General features: G+C 37.7%; 1 protein-coding gene across 2 annotated transcripts; it reads left to right on the top strand.

Annotated features, from left to right (window-relative positions):
• The first annotated feature begins 15338 nt into the window (after positions 1–15338).
• LOC103435989 (chloroplast envelope quinone oxidoreductase homolog) lies at positions 15339–19036 on the top strand. 2 transcript variants are annotated; one of them, XM_029102478.2, is made up of 4 exons: positions 15339–15842; positions 17040–17181; positions 17528–17619; positions 18139–19036. In XM_029102478.2, the coding sequence occupies exons 1-4, from the start codon at positions 15777–15779 to the stop codon at positions 18826–18828; spliced, it is 990 nt and encodes a 329-aa protein (XP_028958311.1). In that variant the 5' UTR covers positions 15339–15776; the 3' UTR covers positions 18829–19036. The 2 variants fall into 2 exon arrangements, with proteins under 2 accessions (XP_028958311.1, XP_028958312.1); XM_029102479.2 differs by lacking the exon at positions 15339–15842 and adding an exon at positions 16512–16821.
• The last annotated feature ends 197 nt before the right edge of the window (positions 19037–19233 follow it).

Below are 19233 nucleotides of genomic sequence, written 5' to 3'. Positions count from 1 at the left end.
ATAACGGTGATGAACGGATCTTCAAGGGCTTTTGGGCTTGATCTTGAAGAACGGTTGGATGTGTGGATTTGTTGAACGTTGTTGATCCAAAGGGCCGTTGGGGCTTGATCTTGGATGAACTGTTGGAAGTTTCTTCAAGGGGTCGTGGGCTTGATCTTTGAAGGTGGATGATTGTTGATCCAAGGGCCGTCGGGGCTTGATCTTGGAAGAACGGATGATGAACGAAGAACGAAGAAGGCTTTCTTGATTATTCGGGAACCTAGATGCTTGAGAGCTTCGGAGTTTCAGAGCTTCAGAGCTTCAAGGTGTAGTATCAATTGGTTCCAAATGAATGAATTAGCCTTCTATTTATAGAATTTTTCAAGGCCTAATTTTGAATATAATATTCCAGATGAAATAAGTCGTTTCTGCCATGTGTTGACATGTGTCCTGTTTGATGACTTTTCCAACTCATTTCAATTTTCGTTGAGTCATACGCTACGTGTACAATTTATGTAATACATGAGCGTTGACACTTTGATTTATCGGTCAACATTTATTTACCGAAATTTCGATGTCTACAAATGCCCCCACTTCAAGGCACGTCGTATACATGTGCTTGTCACGTGTAGGAGATGCGTTTTGAAGTCCCTTACTGTAGATGTCGATCCAAGTGCCGTCGAGGCTTGATCTTGAATTGGGCTGGAGATTTCTTCAAGGGTCGTTGAGGCTTGATCTTGACTTGGGCTTGAAATTTCTTCAAGGGCCGTTGAGGCTTGTTCTTGAACTTTCGTTTGAAATTTCTTCAAGGGCCGTTGAGGCTTGTTCTTGAACTTTTATTTGAAATTTCTTCACGGGCCGTCAAGGCTTGATCTTGAAGGTTGAAATTGGACCACAATGAGCTTCATGTGGTAGATGATCTTTGGCTTTGGTAGTGGATGAAGTGGCACATATTATGTTGTGCTTGTTGACTTTCCACAGCTTTGGTCTTGAACTGGGTTTTGATTCAAAGGTGATAGACACTTAATCTTGAATCGGACTTGTGATTTCCTCAAGGGCCGTCGAGGCTTGATCTTGAATTTGGCTGGAAACTTCTTCAAGGGCCTTTGAGGCTTGATTCTTGAAGGTTGACTCGAACACATGGCAAGCAGGCACGAGGTGAAGGTGACGACTTGTTGCTTTGTTCAATCTTTCTAATTCACACCTGAGCAGTTTGGTCAACGGTATGATCTTCAAGATTGATGGGCTCTTCTTCCAGTTGGTGACTTGATCTTTAAGGATTTGATTCAAGGGTGGTGAATCGACACGTACATCTCACAACACCTAGTAAGTCGACCCAAGAATTTGAGGGTCAAAACGAGTTCACCATCCAGAATGATTGCAACCCTGATGATATGAGATACTTTTGATTTTGAAGAAGTAGCGGATGACTCAGCACGTGCTTTGTTGCACTTGTCTCCATATGCTTCAAGGTATCATTTTCATTTCCTTTAACTGTTCCTCAGGCAGATGCGGCATCTTCTCGAGTTCTTCATCTCAGACTCCTTCTGCTGAGTTGACTGTGCATGCTGCATTCTTCTCTGCTTGTTTCTTCAGGCAGATGTGGCAGCTTCTTGAGTTCCTCAGTTCGGACTCCTTCTGCTGAGTTGACTGTGCAGACCGCATTCTTCTCTGCTTGTTTCTTCTGCACGTTGTCTCTACATGCTGCAAGGTATTATTTTCACTTGCCTTTATATGTTCTTCAGGCAGATGTGGCAGCTTCTTTGGAAGTACAGCAGCAGTGGGAGACGAGTACTCGAGAGCAGTGCTAGGTAGGCAATCAGGGAAGGGTTCCAAGCAGTCGGTTCCTTACCCGAGTTTGAGTGGAAGTTCCGGCATATTGTTTTCTTTATCCTTGTCTTTGTAGGTAAGAACAAGGACAAAGGAAATGACAGGGAGAACGCATGATATGAGATACTCTTGCTTTCTACCCTAGTGATATGAGATACTTTTGCTTTGGAGTCATTGGCTTGCAGAGGTACCCCAAGGAATAAGGAACACTGAGTGACCCGAGAGGCTTCGTTGGGAAGGCATTCTCGGAGATGAAGAAAGGTTATGTATGTCTGCCTCGCTATGGAGGGTGAAGGTGGACAATTATAGGAAATTCGTTAGTACCTGTAGAGGTACTATTCTTTTACTCGTGTCGGTAACCAATGCGTGATTGATCAGTATGGCTTCACGTGCTTTCTTCTTTATCAGAAATTTTTGACAAATTGTCCGTAATTTTCATCAAGCTGAGTGTGCGTGTGATAGGTGTTGACGAGGCTGAAAAAGACTGGCACCTCTTCGATATCTGGGATCGGCGCTTCGACAAATTGCCCGTGATTTCCGCAAAGCTGAGTTTGCGCGTGACGGGTGCTAACGCGTCTGGAAAAGCAAGATGCTTCTCCGATTTCTGAGCTTGCCTCTTCGATTTTTGAATCGGCATTTTCGAACTCTGAGCTCACCTTTTCGATCTCTGAAATCCCGTCGAGTGCTGATTTTTTTATAGAGGCACGCAGTTCGTTTCAAAGCACACTTGAATTTTTGCTTGTAGAAACTCCCCTCTTGCACTTCTAAGATCTTAATTTGTCCGACCTCTTCTTTCTTCAACACCTTTGAAAATGTCTGGGCCTTCCGACCATCGTTTTGATTTGAACTTTGGTGAAAAGGTAGTCCCGCCTTCTCCAGACGACATATGGCGCCCATCCTTCATATCCCCTACTGGTCCTCTTACCGTTGGGGATTCGATGGTGAAGAATGATATGACCGCTGCGGTGGTGGCCCGAAACCTTGTCACTCCTAGAGATAACAGACTACTTTCCAAACGGTCTGATGAGTTAGCTGTTAAGGATTCTCTGGCTCTCAGTGTGCAGTGTGCAGGTTCTGTGTCTAATATGGCCCAACGCCTATTTGCTCGAACCCGTCAAGTTGAATCATTGGTGGCGGAAGTGATGAGTCTCAAACAGGAGATTAGAGGGCTCAAGCAGGAGAATAAACAGTTGCATAAGCTCGCACATATCTATGCGACAAACATGAAGAGGAAGATTGACCAGATGCAAGAATCTGATGGTCAGATTTTACTTGATCATCAGAGGTTTGTGGGTTTGTTCCAGCAGCATTTGCCTTCGTCTTCTGGGTAAGAAGTCGCGCATCCTGATGGCAACGGACGATCTTTGTGTCGCAATTTCATCATCTTCAACACGTTCATGTTGCTTTGAAGGTTGACAAGAGTTGTTTTACCCCCTTTCCGATTGGCGGACTTGTGGAGGAGACGTATGCTTCTTGTGCAATTTCTTAGGAGTGACTTGAGTCCATCCTTCAATTTTGCTTGTCTTGGAGGATGCCCCCAGCGGTTGAGGTGAAAACTTCGAGTCGGAAGAGCCAGAAGTGATGGTGGTATAGTTTGTGTTCACCACATCGTCAAGATCTAGCTCGATGATTCCTTTCTGAGCCAGCTTCATGATGAGATCTTTCAGCACGAAACATTTTTCTGTCGGATGACTGATGAAGCGGTGGAATTTACAGTACCTTGAACTGTCAGTGCGATTCATCTCTTCTGGCCGTCTGCACTCAGGCAAGCCAATCACCTTCTTTTCCAGCAAGTCTTCTAACATGGCAACCACATCAGAGTCGGGGAATGGATAAGTTTTCTCCTCAAGCTCCTTCAAAGTGTGTCTACGCATCTCTTGATCACGAAAGCCTTCGGCTTGAATCGCCTTGCCTCGTGTGGGGATTTTGACGGGAGCTGTGTTGACCGTCATTGCTTCCTTGGTGGGTTTCCACGTAGCCTTCTCCACCTTTGGCCCAAGAACTTTGTCGTTTTTGTAGTCGGCGATCGGTTCCTTCTTCCCATGATGGGCGATGCTCAACTCCATGTCATGGGCGCGAGTGGCCAATTCCTCGAAAGTCCGTGGTTTAATGCCTTGAATGATGTATTGCAAACCCCATTGCATGCCTTGGATGCACATCTCGATTGAAGAGGTTTCCGAGAGCCTGTCTTTACAGTCGAGGCTTAGAGTGCGCCATCTGTTGATGTAGTCAATGACTGGCTCGTCCTTCCACTGCTTTGTGCTCGTTAGCTCTAGCATGCTCACAATGCGGCGGGTGCTGTAGAAGCGGTTGAGGAATTCTCGTTCTAATTGCTCCCAGCTGTTGATGGACTCAGGCTCTAGGTCTGTGTACCACTCAAAGGCATTTCCTTTCAGCGAGCGCACAAATTGCTTGGCGAGGTAGCCTCCCTCCGTCCCCGCGTTGTTGCAAGTTTCGACGAAATGTGCAACGTGCTGCTTTGGGTTTCCTTTTCCATCAAACTGCATGAACTTTGGTGGTTGATAACCCCTTGGCATCTTTAGGGCATCAATCTTCTTGGAATAGGGCTTCGAATAGAACAATGAGGTATGTGAGCTCCCTTCGTACTGTGCCTTGATGGTGTTGGTGATCATCTCCTGCAGCTGCTGGATAGAAAGAGATCCCATGAGTGCCGCTGCTTGGTCTGGCTCCGGCTTCCCATCGATTTTCTTCACCGGGGGTTCTTCGTCTCCGCCAGCTCCTCCCTTTAGTGGATCATCCTCTGGGTCGGGTTTATCGCCGTCTTGCGCCTCCAATCGGTTGACTAGTGCTGCAATTTGCAAGTCTTTTTCTTCCACAGTTCGGGTTAGCCTTGCGATTGCTTCATTCATTTGAGCCAGCTGCTCATCGATTGAAGTTGCTCCAATGGTCATGACTTGCATGGCTGAACTGTCGCTTGAATCGGCATCGGAGAGCATGGATTCGGAGTATTTCCTTGGGCTTTCCCCCCTTGGTGCCCTTAGTGAGGCTAAGGTGATCAAAGGCTCGTGCCTTGGGTGCTTTTGTTCCCTTGGCAGAGTTGATGCAGAGGTGAAAGAGGTGGCAGAAGTAGCTCTTGCCATGCTTCGAGTCGTGATGCCCAAAGTGACACCAGTTGCGACGAGGACGCTTTTGTTCTTTGCGCCGGTTGCGGGAACAATTTGAGCCTTTCTTGATGTCATTAATTTTGGAAGCGCGCTTGAATTTCTTGAACGGAGAAAGAGATGAGAGGCAGAGATTGTCCCACTGGGCGTGCCAATTTGTGAACACGGAAAATTCCTGAAACGAAAGAGACAAGAACGACGTGCACAAACAAATATTTGTATTTTTTGATTTTAGGTTACAATCTCTCTCAAATTTGATCCTCTGATTCGATCTCCGTAAGGTATTGATTTGTGGATGTTTCGTTGATCCAAGGGCCGTTGAGGCTTGATCTTGGATGAACTGTTGGAAGTTTCTTCAAGGGGGCCGTGGGCTTGATCTTTGAAGGTGGATTTGAGCGGATCTTCAAGGAGCCGTTGGAACTTGATCTTGAGGATAAGTGTTTCTTCAATGGCCGTTAAGGCTTGATCTTGAATAACGGTGATGAACGGATCTTCAAGGGCTTTTGGGCTTGATCTTGAAGAACGGTTGGATGTGTGGATTTGTTGAACGTTGTTGATCCAAAAGGCCGTTGGGGCTTGATCTTGGATGAACTGTTGGAAGTTTCTTCAAGGGGTCGTGGGCTTGATCTTTGAAGATGGATGATTGTTGATCCAAGGGCCGTCGGGGCTTGATCTTGGAAGAACGGATGATGAACGAAGAACGAAGAAGGCTTTCTTGATTCTTCGGGAACCTAGATGCTTGAGAGCTTCGAAGTTTCAGAGCTTCAGAGCTTCAAGGTGTAGTATCAATTGGTTCCAAATGAATGAATTAGCCTTCTATTTATAGAATTTTCCAAGGCCTAATTTTGAATATAATATTCCAGATGAAATAAGTCTTTTCTGCCATGTGTTGACACGTGTCATGTTTGATGACTTTTCCAACTCATTTCAATTTTCGTTGAGTCATACGCTACGTGTAAAATTTATGTAATACATGAGCGTTGACACTTTGATTTATCGGTCAACATTTATTTACCGAAATTTCGATGTCTACATTTATATTAAAAAAAAGTACATTTTATAGATAACAAATTGGTATATCTAAGAATAAGTACATTTAAGATTAGAAAAATAGAAGAATTATATAAATGGGTACATATAAAATTAAAATTTTGAATTTTTTTTTATAAAACATTAATGGGTACAAACTTATTCTTATTTTAGTTTTTATATTTTGGAAATTTTTTGAATTGAAAATGAATTAGGAGTTTAATAAGGATGTGAGTATTAAAACCCTAAATCAATTACTAATTTTTATTTTAAAACTTATGTAACTGACATGTAATTTATTAATACATTAATGTTAGGGACTTTGATCAAAATATAAAAACTATTAAGGTCTCAATTAATATAAGAACATTAAAAACTAAGAACTGAATACTAATTTTTCCTTAAATTTTTTCATTCTTATCTCTATTAATTAATGAAACCCTCTTTGTCAACCAAAAGAAAGTGAAAATACTACTTAGTCTTCTATCACACAAAAAAATAATCGGCAATAATGTAATTTCACAACTCTAAATTTTACTATTTTTATTGAAGTCTCACCTACAGGTAATGTTAAAATACCTTCAATATTAAAAATAAAAAATAAAAAATAAAAAAAACTCTCACTTCCCCCACGTTCTCTCTCTCTCTCTCTCTCTCTCTCTCTCTCTCTCTCTCTCTCTCTCTCCTTCTCTCTCCTTCTCATTTTCTAAAAAAATAGGCAAATGCTAGTTGTTCATTATAGTTTTCGTTTCTCGAAATGTGCAACTTTATCAAAAAGTTAGGTTAAGTGTCACAAAATATGACATGCCAACATAATTTTCTAGAAGATGAAATTTCAACAAGAATACAAGATCAACAAAATACTGATAACATATAACATGTGTATTAGTGTGTGGAAATACAAGATCAACAAAATATTGATTTTATTATATTAACATGAATCATGTGTATTTTTTTTTTTCAAAAAAGGGACTAGTTGGCTTCGTCACAGTAATCCACCTTTTTGGTAGCCAGGAAAACTCAAAGAGGAATTTTAGTCTCCCTTTTACCACCATCGTATGATTCACAAGTAGGGCTAGGTTCAGTTCAAATCGGTTCAGTTTGGTTTTTTTCGGTTTCGATTTCGGTTTGGTTCGGTTTTTTCCAATTATTTTTTTAATCTAGATATTGGCATGTTATTTAGCTGCCCTAAAATCATTCCCAAAAACATAATAACGTTTAGACATTAAACTTGATAAATAGGGTGATAAACTATATTATTGAAACCTAGCTACTAGAACAAATGAATATCAAATCAAGCTATTTTCATGACTACCTAGAACAATAGGCTCTTATTCCGTGTATGCAAGAAAAACCATCATCATGGCATGACGTCGATCCAAGCGGAGAACACTCATCAACCTGTGATTTATAAATTCTCTCTGAGAAGCTTATGGTTTTCCTTGCACTATCCGTGGGTGGGTGGGTTATATATTGCATAGGAGATCAATGAGATGGGAAAGGAATATATGCCTATTATCATCCTAATGATTGTTATTTGCTGCAGGTTTGCTATACATAAAAAAATACATATCCAATGCAAAATAATATTTGAAATGTGGCATGCAAATGGTACAGTTTACTCTTGTTTTCATGTTTTTTTATTTTTTTTTAATTTTAAATCTGGATATGGGTGAAGAAACAATATTTTGGGCTTAAAGTTTGGGTTTAGAGTTTCTAAAGGCTTTATTTTTAATATTTTTGGTTTAAAATTTGGCAACACATTGGGCTTTTAGCATATTTGGGCTTATAAATTGGGTTTACAAAATAATACCCAAAACAGATAATTATTATTTTTTTAAATATTAATTTAATTAATTTGGTTCGGTTCGGTTTCTAGACCACTGAAACTGAAACCGAACCAAAAGAATTTGGTTCGGTTCGGTTCGATTTTTGGTTTTTTTCGGTTTTCGGTTTTTTGAACCCACCCATATTGACAAGCGCTAAGAATTGAACTCAAGACGTACCGTGTAGAATACAAACCTAGAATTCGAACCCAACCACTGAGCCACCCTATGGTGGTTATATGATGTAGGCACTACAATAAGTATGGTCCCTATATTAAATATGGATGTTGGTGGCTTTCACCTACCAAAGCTGTTGGAGCATTTATGTTTTTATTTAAATATTTTAAATATTTATATTTTAGTTTATTACAAACATTAAATATAAAACATAATTTGTTATCATCCTTTGATTGTAGACAGTTTTGCATCCCATAAATCCCCATAAATATCCTTGATTTTGTACGGTTTCACACCCTCCAACGTGCATCCTATAAACATCCATGATTTCTTACGGTTTTAAACCCTCCAATGTCTATTTCTTTATATATATATATATAGATTATATAGGTTAGAAAAAGAGCAGAACATAGACGAAGTAAGAAAAAGTTTTATATATATTGATTTATAAAAAGCAATATATTGGTAAGGTGTAAGTTCGAAGGTTCTTCCGATGTGCAAGGAAGAATCTTATCAGAAGAAGGTTCTTGGCTGTTTTATCCTGGGGACGACGTGGTGTTTGTGAACTGCTTGCACACTTTGGGCAGAGCCGCGAAACGTCTTAAAGAAAGCGACTTAGTCCGCGACTCATCCCAAGAATCATTCACCACTCAAGGCTTTTACATTTTTTCGGGTAACTTCGTTCCTTTCTATTTCAGTGTTCAACAAAAGCCATGGTTTGATCTATTTTAATTAAGTTACATTCTAACCAATGTTCGAAAATGCGGCCTAAGAGGCAGCCTAAGCGCTAGGAGTTGGGCTTCCGAGGTGATTTGGAGCGAAACGTTAGAGAAAATCGGTGATGGCTTAGGCAGGCGCCTAGGCAGCCGCTAGGCGGTCTAGGCGGTGTTAGGCGGCCCACTAGGCAGTTGCCATACCTTCGCCAGCATCGATGGTCCCAAAGAGGAAGGAGATCCACGTCCTTTCTTTGAGCCCTAAACAAAAATTTAAGACAAAACCCTGACTTTATTAAAATAATTAAACAATCAACGGAGAAGGTAGTGGAATTTGGAGCTAACCTGGGCCGGCTTTCTTTAGGTTCTTGATGTATCTGACCATTTATGGTTCTTCAGATTTTGTAGAAACGGCTGACAAAGGTAAGAGGTGAAATGAATGCAAAAGTAAATAGGGTTTTGGTGGGGCTAGGGAGCATTTTGGGCTCCAGAGGAGAAATGAATGCAAAAGTAAATAGGGTTTTGATGGGGCTAGGCATTTTATGATTATAATATGCCTTTATTTTGGGCCCAAAATAATATATGATTATATTAATGTGTTTTTAACCTCTAAACTTGTTGAATACTTGTAATTTATATATTCTTCTACTTTTATTTTTCAATTTACTATTATTTTGTTCTCAATACAAGTATATGTATTCACTATAAGAAAACAGGGCTTCAGTGACGATGGCAAAGCGTCACTGAATACTACAAATTCGTCATATAATAGTATATGTGACGAATTTCGGTTGTCACAAGGCTCGTCACCTATGTGGAGTCATCGATAGTATATGTGACGAATTTGTGATTCGTCACTTGTTCTTAGTATACGTGGCGCCCGATTCCTCACATATTTTCAAGCCCAAATGCCAATCTTGACTCAATTTATGACGTTATAAGCGTCACAAATCCTAAAATTATGTGATGAATAGGTATATCGTCACATGCTCCTTTAAATTGTTTATATTATATTTTAATCCATTTATTCATTTACATTTTATCATTTTAGGAATTAAACTAGCATTTCAGCTTAATGTAGTTATGTAAATGGCAAGTACATACTATGAAACTCAATGAAAAAAAATTCTTATAATTCAAATATGGGTAGTTTTTACATTAACATGTCCACAGTAACCTACAATATATCCCAATTGTAGCTTGAAAAAGACAATATCATAACTAAAAATATTGAATGGGAGTTGTCTGCTACGAAATCGGTAGCATCAATAATAGGCAACATAGAGGAAACTGGCCCTTTGAATAGGTTCAATCTTTAAAGCTCCAGCTGCATCACCACTTTTAATTTTGTAATCCATTCCAGTAGACATATCAAGAACTGTTTCACTCAAACAAAACGGTTAGGTAACCCAAATGTTGTTCAAACGCATAACTTACTAAAAACATTATAGCAAGAAAAAAAGTGTTGATACACAAGATATATCCCTTCTACAGTACACTTGACCAAAAGGTATACATATTAACACCTATTTAAGTTATTAAACGACTTTACCGGTATATATTTGTAATAGCACCTGGGAATATGGGTGGTGATATAACCAATACCATGATTGACCTGCAAAAGACAAAAATGGATTATTTGTTGGCCAACCTAGTTGGACCTTTGTTTTCCATATTAGTGGACCTACACAAAGAGACCATTCTTGAAAAACAGTGAGACCTAAATATTCAAATCCCAAATGACAACTAATTTATATATAAAGCAAAGCAAGTAGACTTAGTGAGAAACAAGAATCCTAACTAAAATCTCAAACAAAAATCCATCACAACAAAAGAGAATACAACACGCACACAACTACTCATATGAGCTAACAAAAGGGTTAGAAGTCAAGCAACCAAGTACCAACCTGTAATTGAAAATTCATATAAAAAAATAAGTTAACCAAACATTCGAAATGATCTAAATGTAGATTCCCAAAAAACACAAGAAAGAAAAATATTCAAATATATTACAAAACTCTACTAATCTACACTAGTGAAGAGAGAAGGGTTTGAACTTGAGACGCAGTTGGTTGACTAAGAATGTCAGGGCAATCCATCACTCATTATTGCCTCTTTGTTTCTTTTTTCTTTCTCTTACATGAAGAAAGTTGAAGTTGCACTTCAAAACCAATTGAAAATAGACCAAACTTTTCTCATAATACAAGATTTAACTTTCCAATGTTAGATAGCACCACACAACATTTTTCCCTTTCTAAATCACGACCTCAAAAAAACTTACCTCACATGCATTCTATCATGTCCTTTTTAAAAAAGAAAAAGTTACTATTATTAAGGAGTAAGGGAAGAGTTCGAAACTATTATATTACTTGAGAGAAATGAAAAGTTTTGAACACATAAGTAAAAACTCAACACCTAATCCAATAGAAATTAGTCATTTAGATATGAGGTTAGGTATCGAATGGCTGGTTGAATTAAGTTAGGACAAGTCAGACTCAACCTAGTAGGACAAGTCAGACTCATTTGTGACACACAAAAAACATTTACGAGACAAAAAGGAGTGGACAAAGTAAGAACACATATACATTATAAATGAAAGAAAAGCAACCACCAATTCAGCCCAATTATCTTTATGTGGTCCCTCCAAATATAATATCCTTTTACAAGGAAACTCGTCTGTAATAGAGAAATTTTTTAGTGTAATCAGAATATGAAATGATACACCATATGTAACTATACAAATGATGAGATATATATATTATTAAAATTTTCTATCACTTATATAAAACACGTGATGTAACGCTCGTATTCCAATCACAATAAAAAATTTCTCTCGGTAATAGACGGTGATGAAGCTAACAACATTTTTTTGCAGACCAAGATATAAAGCTTGAGTACCACTTTGGCTAGCTGTTTTTTGGCTACCGACTCTGATCGGCCATTTTGGCTAGTTGTTTTTGGCTATCTACTGTTATCGAGACGCTTTGAGTCACTTTTTGTTAAGTATCTTGCCGTATATATACTAGTAGACATAGTTGACTGTAGAGTATAAAGTGGTAACTTAAACAATTATGTATGTTTTAATCCTACATGAAAAACAGAAGCATTCTAGAAAATAATTTCATCTTGCAAGAAAAATAGAAGCATTCCAAAAAAATAATTTCATCATACAATTCACAGTAAAAAGAAAAATGCGGAAAAGTAAAAAGCAAATAGAAAAATTGATTAAAAATCCTCCATATATAATAATAAATCTAGTTAAAAATCCTCAATCGTAGAATTAAACAGCCAGGCACAAATACATATTGATCTAGAAAAATCAAAACCAAAATTTACCCAAATTAGAGGTTGCAGAGTGCGGATGTGCAAGCAGAGGGCTGCTGGAGGCCAGTACCTGCAAATTCAAAACCAAATTTAGAAAAAAAATGATAGAAAAAAATTGAAAAGAAACTTCAATCCTATCAGATTGGGTTGAGCGTATGAAGGTGATCGTACACTCGTAACATTCATCCAGAAATTTCTGTACTTCCCATGTCCATCTGTTCATTGCTTTTTTCGGTTGCCACTACCAGTGACAAAAATCCAAGGCAATGAAATAGTAGCAAATTAAAATTAAAGTTTCACATCCTGTGGATCTGGTTAAAATTATAAAGTTTCACCCATTATTCATTGATTTTCGAAAGAGAAAGAGAAAGGAAATTGATAATTGGGTTATATAATGTACGCACTACAATAATTATGGTCTCTATATTAAATATGGATGTTGGTGGCTTCTCACCTACCAAAGTCATGCTTTGATCTATTTTAATTAAGTTTCATTCTAACCAGTGTTCGAAAACGTGGTCTAAGCGGCTGCCTAGGCGCTGGGCGTTAGGCTTCCGAGGTGATTTGGAGCAAAACATTAGAGAAACTCGATGATGGCTTAGGCGGGTACCTGGGCAGCCGCTAGGCGGTCTAGGCGGCCCGCTAGGCGGTTGCTATACCTTCGCCAGCATCGATGGTCCTGAAGAGAAAGGCAATCCACATTTTTTCTTTGAGCCCTAAACAAAAATTTAAGACAAAACCCTAATTTTATTAAAATAATTAAACAATCAACGGAGAAGATAGTGGAATTTGGCGCTAACCCTGGCCCTTCTTTTGGCTTTCTTTGGATTCTTGATTCATCTGACCATTTATGGTTCTTCGGATTTTGCAGAAACAGCTAACAAAGGTACGAGGATGCAAAAGTAAATAGGGTTTTGGTGGGGCTAGGGAGCATTTTGGGCTCCAGAGGAAAAATGAATGCAAAAGTAAATAGGGTTTTGGTGGGGCTAGGCCTTTTATGATTATATTAATATGTTTTTAAACTCTAAATTTGTTGAATACTTGTAATCTATGTATTCTTCTACTTTTATTTTTCAATTTACTATTATTTTGTTCTCAATACAAGTATATATATTAGTCTCTAATCTATCAAGGATTCTTCCAGTATCAGTTTAAAATAAAAGGTAACCACTGATTGATAGACATGTTTTGGTATGCTTGCATATGTTGTCAAAAGCATCACAGTTCTGGAAATGAAAGGTAACATTGATTCATTTTCCCCATGGCAAGTCTGATATAAACCTCAATGATAATAGGACCTTGTCCCAACTAATCATGCTTCTCGATCCATTTACAACGCTGGGGCTTATTTTTATTTTGAATCACATGTTGTTATATATTTCCTAATTATCCCCATCCATGTTATTTTCTGTCCTCTTACTGTCATACTCTCAATGTTGATTATTCAATATTTGAACAGGTAAAGCCATTAACCTTCGTTGAAGCGTCCAAACCCCCGAAGCCTATTTTATTTTTATTTTTTTTCCACTTTGCGAGTGAATACCATCATTCCCAACCAAGATGCCAGCACAATCCCCTACGTTGATAGGAGTCACCGAAAGGAGGTAGTTCAATATGTTAAATGGAAGCAAAGAGAAAGTCGAAGTAGCAGAACTATCTCTCAGACAAACACCAAAAGAAGGAAACGGAAGATCAGGATTTCCATGGAGAATAATGAAAACTAGGGCTGGGTTCAGTTCGAAACGGTTCAGTTTTTTGTCCAAACCGAAACCGAACCGAAATTTCGGTTCGGTTCGGTCTATTTTTTTCAATTCGGTTTGTTTCGATTTTGAGAATGAAAACTGCAGTTGTATCATAGAATCACAAACTCGAATTCGACGGTGGGTTTGAGAATGAAAAAGAACTCGAAGATGGAGATTGTAGAATTAAAAGCTTGAAGAATCGGACTTGAAAATAATAGGATCAAAAGTTCGAAGAATCAGACTTAAAATAATAGAATCAAGATTTAAGAAATAAAAAGCGGAGAGAGAGAGAAATAGTGAGATACTACGAGAGAGTGAGAAATAGTGAGAGAGAGAGAGAGAGAGAGACAAAGTTCTATAAAGCAAGCACCCATGTGCTTGATACAACCTTTGTCAGCAACACTTTAATTAGTTTAATAATATAATAATTACCCCATTACACATTCCAACACACACATATATATATATATATATATATATTCAAAACAGATATTTAAATAATAAAAAATTAAAAAAATATATTAATTTAATTAATTCGGTTCGGTCCGGTTTTCGGACCTTAAAAACTGAACCGAACTGGCCAAATTCGATTCGTTTCGGTTCGATTTTTTTTGTTCAATTTTTTTTGTTTCGGTTCGGTTCTCAGTTTTTTTTCGATTTTTGGTTTTTTGAACCCAGTCCTAATGAAAACCACAAAAGCAAGAATGAGAATTATAAGATTTGAAGAATGTGGAGGCGTATATAGAAAATGTATGGTGTATGTTGAGAATGTGGGGTCTAAGGGTGTTATGGGAAGTATGTGGGGTTTATTAAGATAAGTTTTAATTAAAAAAACAAATGTGAGGTGCATTAAATATGTGGAGTTTATTCAACAATATGTGGGGTGTTAATATAATAAGCTTATATTTAATTTGATAAACTTAATTTCCAGAATCTAATTTTGTAAACAACTTTAACCGGAATCTAATTTTGTTTCATTCTCAATTAAATTCCTCCTCAATCCGATTTCTCCTCAATTCAATTCCCTTAAATTTGATTACGGATTAGTAAACGCGCCCTTAAAGTGTTTGGTTGCTAGAATAGTAGATATGTTGTTGTTTGGTTAGAGAGTTAAGAATGACAATTGTTGTAATTTTATTGGGCCATAAAGTCTAGTGAGTAAAATTGGTACTAAATTGTGAGCACTCAAGTATTGTTTTTTTTTTTCTTTTAAGACCCCTACTGTATTTATCTTAAACTCTCACATTATCTATAAATATTGTATTACTTTTTAAAAAGTAATGTAAATATTGGTTAATGCTTATTTTACGATAAAAGAAATTCATTTAAATCCTATTGGGCTCCTGCCTAGATCTCGCCTAGGTGCCTAGCTACTAGGTTCCAATCTGCTACCTGACTAGCGCTTTTTTTAGAATATAATCCTAGCTAATTTAAGCTTATTACATTGACTTTGATATTATCGCTTACAACCGCTTTTGTGGAGATACTATTTTTTGCTTTGAATATTGACTCAAAACTTTGCACTCTTCAATATAAAAGCAACCGCTTTGATTGAATCTTGCACTCTCTTGAATTTCACCCCTCACCTCGACAAATCTTGGCATCAGCACTGCATACACTTATTGTATATTTACATATGGACCACATACGTATTGTCTATTTCACGTAGGGACAAGATAGGGACCATCTACTTGTCGTATTGTCTATTTAACATATGGACCACATACATATTGTCTATTTAACATGGGGACCAGACCATGATGTACCTATTGTACTGCCCAAATCATTATGATCACGTGAATTAGTTGTGCCAATGAGTCAACATCACGTGTATTAGTTTGTTCGACAATAGACATGGGCCAATGAGTCAACATTCTTATGAATCACGTTTATTAGTTTATTCCACATTAGACATGGACTAATGAGTCCATTGCTGTACTAGCATAAGCTCTGTACTTCATAGAATCCGGGAGGGAGGAGCTTCAAGTTTCTGCGGCTCTTCGTAACGTTGGTTGGACTTACAACTGAGAGACTATGGCCAATGAGACCATGCACGCGGTTCAGTACGACAACTATGGCGGCGGAACTTCTGGTTTAAAGGTTGTTTATAGACTTGTAACTCTTATTTCATAAACGTAAACTCACCTGTTTTTTTTTTTTTTTTTTTCGAGAGTTCATTATAGCCGTGTACTTCTTAACCTCTAAATAAAATCCAAAATTTAATATGAGTTGTTGACCCATTACTGCAATTATTTTACAAAATTGCAAGTATTCTCCAATCATGTCAATATGGATGATTTACTCCTTGTTTTGCGCCTTCAATGAGTTTCATAATGTTTTGTCTATTTATATATCATTAATGTACCCATTTAGAATTTGTTGATTCACTAATTTACTTATATGGTATATATAAGTTATTTACCTGCATTTTCATGTGCAATAATTACCTACCGACACAATATAAGCACATTCTTTTCATACAACGAAGTATTACAACTAAAGGGTGAGAAAATAATAGATACATTATTTTATGACATCACATAAGAAATACACTAATTTACCTATATTTACACTAATTTATCTATATTTACAAGCACAAATTTACCTAGTTGCATATAATAAATCAATTTCAAACAAAAAAATAAGAAGCAAGAACAATTGTGAAAGAGGGAGGTCTTGGCTTCAATTTTCGCCAAAGGCAAATTTGGACCTCATTATTGCTAGCTCATTATGAGGTTAAATTCACCCCCCTCATTTAGTGTAGAAAATATATAGTTTGTTAAAAAAAAAAATTGAAATAGAATAGGAAAAGAAATGTCTAAATCCAATTGTTATTAGGGATAATATAGCCATTGGAAACATGTAAAATATTTGAATTCAAGCTTAATTAAGGAATATGCTTATGGGGATCCTAATCACCAGGCTTTAATCAAGTAAAACAATTATGTCGGGTTTTAGATGAAAAATCTATGTTCCAGAGGTGAAGTCATATTTTCAGTTTAATAACTGCAATCCCACTTGGAATACGAGTACTTGATTGAGTCATTGCGATGATGGGAAGGAAATGATAAAGGAAGAGGTTTTATCTTTTACTTTTATTGTTTTTATCCAAAATCACATGATGAAAGAAATAGTAACAGGGATTTACTCAGTTACTTGGTTTTGTTATCGAGAAAATTACCATTTGTATATGCTTATGAAATGTTAAACAAAGTTGTTGGTCTATTATGTGGATACTTTGTTGCTTTGAAGAACTTTGCAGAACACATTCTTGTCATGACATTGGCCTTATTGCAGCATGTTGAAGTTCCGATTCCAAATCCGAAAAAAGATGAGGTGTTGCTGAAATTGGAGGCAACTAGTCTAAACGCAATTGATTGGAAAGCTCAGAAAGGCATGCTCTGGCCTTTGTTGCCTCGCAGGTTTCCGTACATACCTGGTAATTTGGTTTGGCTGCCTTGAGACGCTGCTACTTAGGGGATCCATTTTGTGTTTATAACTCTTTACGTAATTATTTCTTGAAAAGTAGTACGAATGTTCGATAAATGCTTAAACACCTGTTTCTTGTTCATTTCATCTATAAACTTCTGGAGTGAAATTTGTGTGTTTTCTGGGGAGAGATTCTTACGTAAACATTGATATTATAGCATAGTTTTTCGAGTTCTTCAAAGGGAAAGGGTGGGATGCATTTCTTAACATGTTTTATGTAGAAGTTTTCACAGAACCGCATTTTGTCAGAAGTCGTTTTGTTAACTGAAGATATTCATTGGTGGAACTCGGAACAGGTATTGATGTGGCAGGAGAGGTTGTAAAGGTAGGACCTGGAGTAAAAAAATTCAAACCTGGTGACAAAGTTGTCGGGAAGGTTAACACTCTTGTAAGTTCCCTTATATACTAGCTCATTTTCTCTGTTTCACTTGAAATTCTTCAAATTTAGTCTTCGTTTTCGGCGGAAGTAAAATTTAACTGAAAGGATAACATAATTCAGAAAAAGGGAATTAAGCTTCCATATCATGTTTTGGAAATAGCATCTTTTAGGCTCCACATACATCTAGGAAACATGCATATTGATGGATTTAACTTAATTTAGAACTATTATTTTCATCAATGATACCTGAATAAGTATCTACTAATTTGAAAAGTTGAATCCATTTGTTCCAATCTGAATTATTGTATTTGTAAACCCTCGTTAACCCTTCATCGACTTTGTGTGCCTCTTTTCCTAGTGTCATTCCAGTCGGCATGAGACTGAACTATTGCATGTAAAAACCACTTTTGGTGTGCTTAATATGCAAACCCAGTGACAGAATGTGTCACCTAGATATCTGATGCATCATTCATTGATACATACCATGTCCCTTTTTGTCTCATTCTGTTCTTCGACAATGAATCAAAGACTGGAGGTGGACTAGCTGAATTTGCCGTGACAATGGAGAGTTTAACTGTTGCAAGGCCACCGGAAGTTTCTGCAGCCACCGCTGTAGGATTACCCGTTGCTGGTCTCACAGCTCACCAGGCTCTTACACAAACTGCTGGGATCAAGCTTGATGGAAGTGGTCAGCAAGCAAACATCCTGATCACAGCTGCTTCAGGTGGTGTAGGTCTCTACGCGGTTCAGTTGGCAAAGCTCGGAAATACTCATATTACAGCCACTTGTGGTGCCCGCAACATTGAACTGGTCAAAAGCCTAGGGGCTGATGAGGTTATTGACTACAAGACCCCAGAAGGTGCAGCTCTTAGGAGTCCATCTGGTCGAAAATATGATGTTGTGATCCACTGTGCAACATGCATTCCTTGGTCAACTTTTGAGCCTAATTTGAGTGCGAACGGTAAGGTAATAGATGTTACTCCCACCCCCAGCTCTCTGTTTAGCGTTGCACTGAAGAAACTTACCTTTTCTAAGAAGCAACTGGTGCCACTGTTCTTATTTCCCAAGGCTGATAACCTTGAGTATCTTATTAAGTTGGTGAAAGAAGCGAAGCTGAAGACTATAATTGACTCAAAGTATCCCCTGGCCAAGGCGGAGGACGCTTGGGATAGGATCAGCGATGGCCATGCTACCGGAAAGATAATTGTGGAGCCTTAGTTTTGGCCATGCTTTGTTTTGAATTGCAGTGTTTTACAAATAAAATCGCAGGTCATAGATATTCTTGGATTGAAAAATCCTAGATACATTTGGTTGCTAGTTATACTTTTCCTAAAGGATTGTATTTACTTGAAGGACAAGTTAATCCTCTCCTTATTCTCGACTATAAATAAAGACACTGCAGAGGGAGTAACATTCACATAATAAATCATTACACTCTCTCCATACTCTCTCTTGCCTCACCCCCTATTCACCCCCTATTCCCCTTCAGTTAAATAGGCCACAACAGTTACTTCCAAATTTTGGTAAGTTAATGATAATACTTTGAGTACTTCGAAAAAATTAACAATTTTGCGCAGAGTAATAACAATGAATCAGAAACAGCAGGAAAGTACAGACATAAGA

This window comes from Malus domestica, chromosome 05, assembly GCF_042453785.1.
Source record: "Malus domestica chromosome 05, GDT2T_hap1".
Classification (NCBI taxonomy): Eukaryota; Viridiplantae; Streptophyta; class Magnoliopsida; order Rosales; family Rosaceae; genus Malus; species Malus domestica.
Note: the sequence above shows the minus strand (reverse complement) of the source record. Positions and strands in the feature narration are given on the sequence as shown.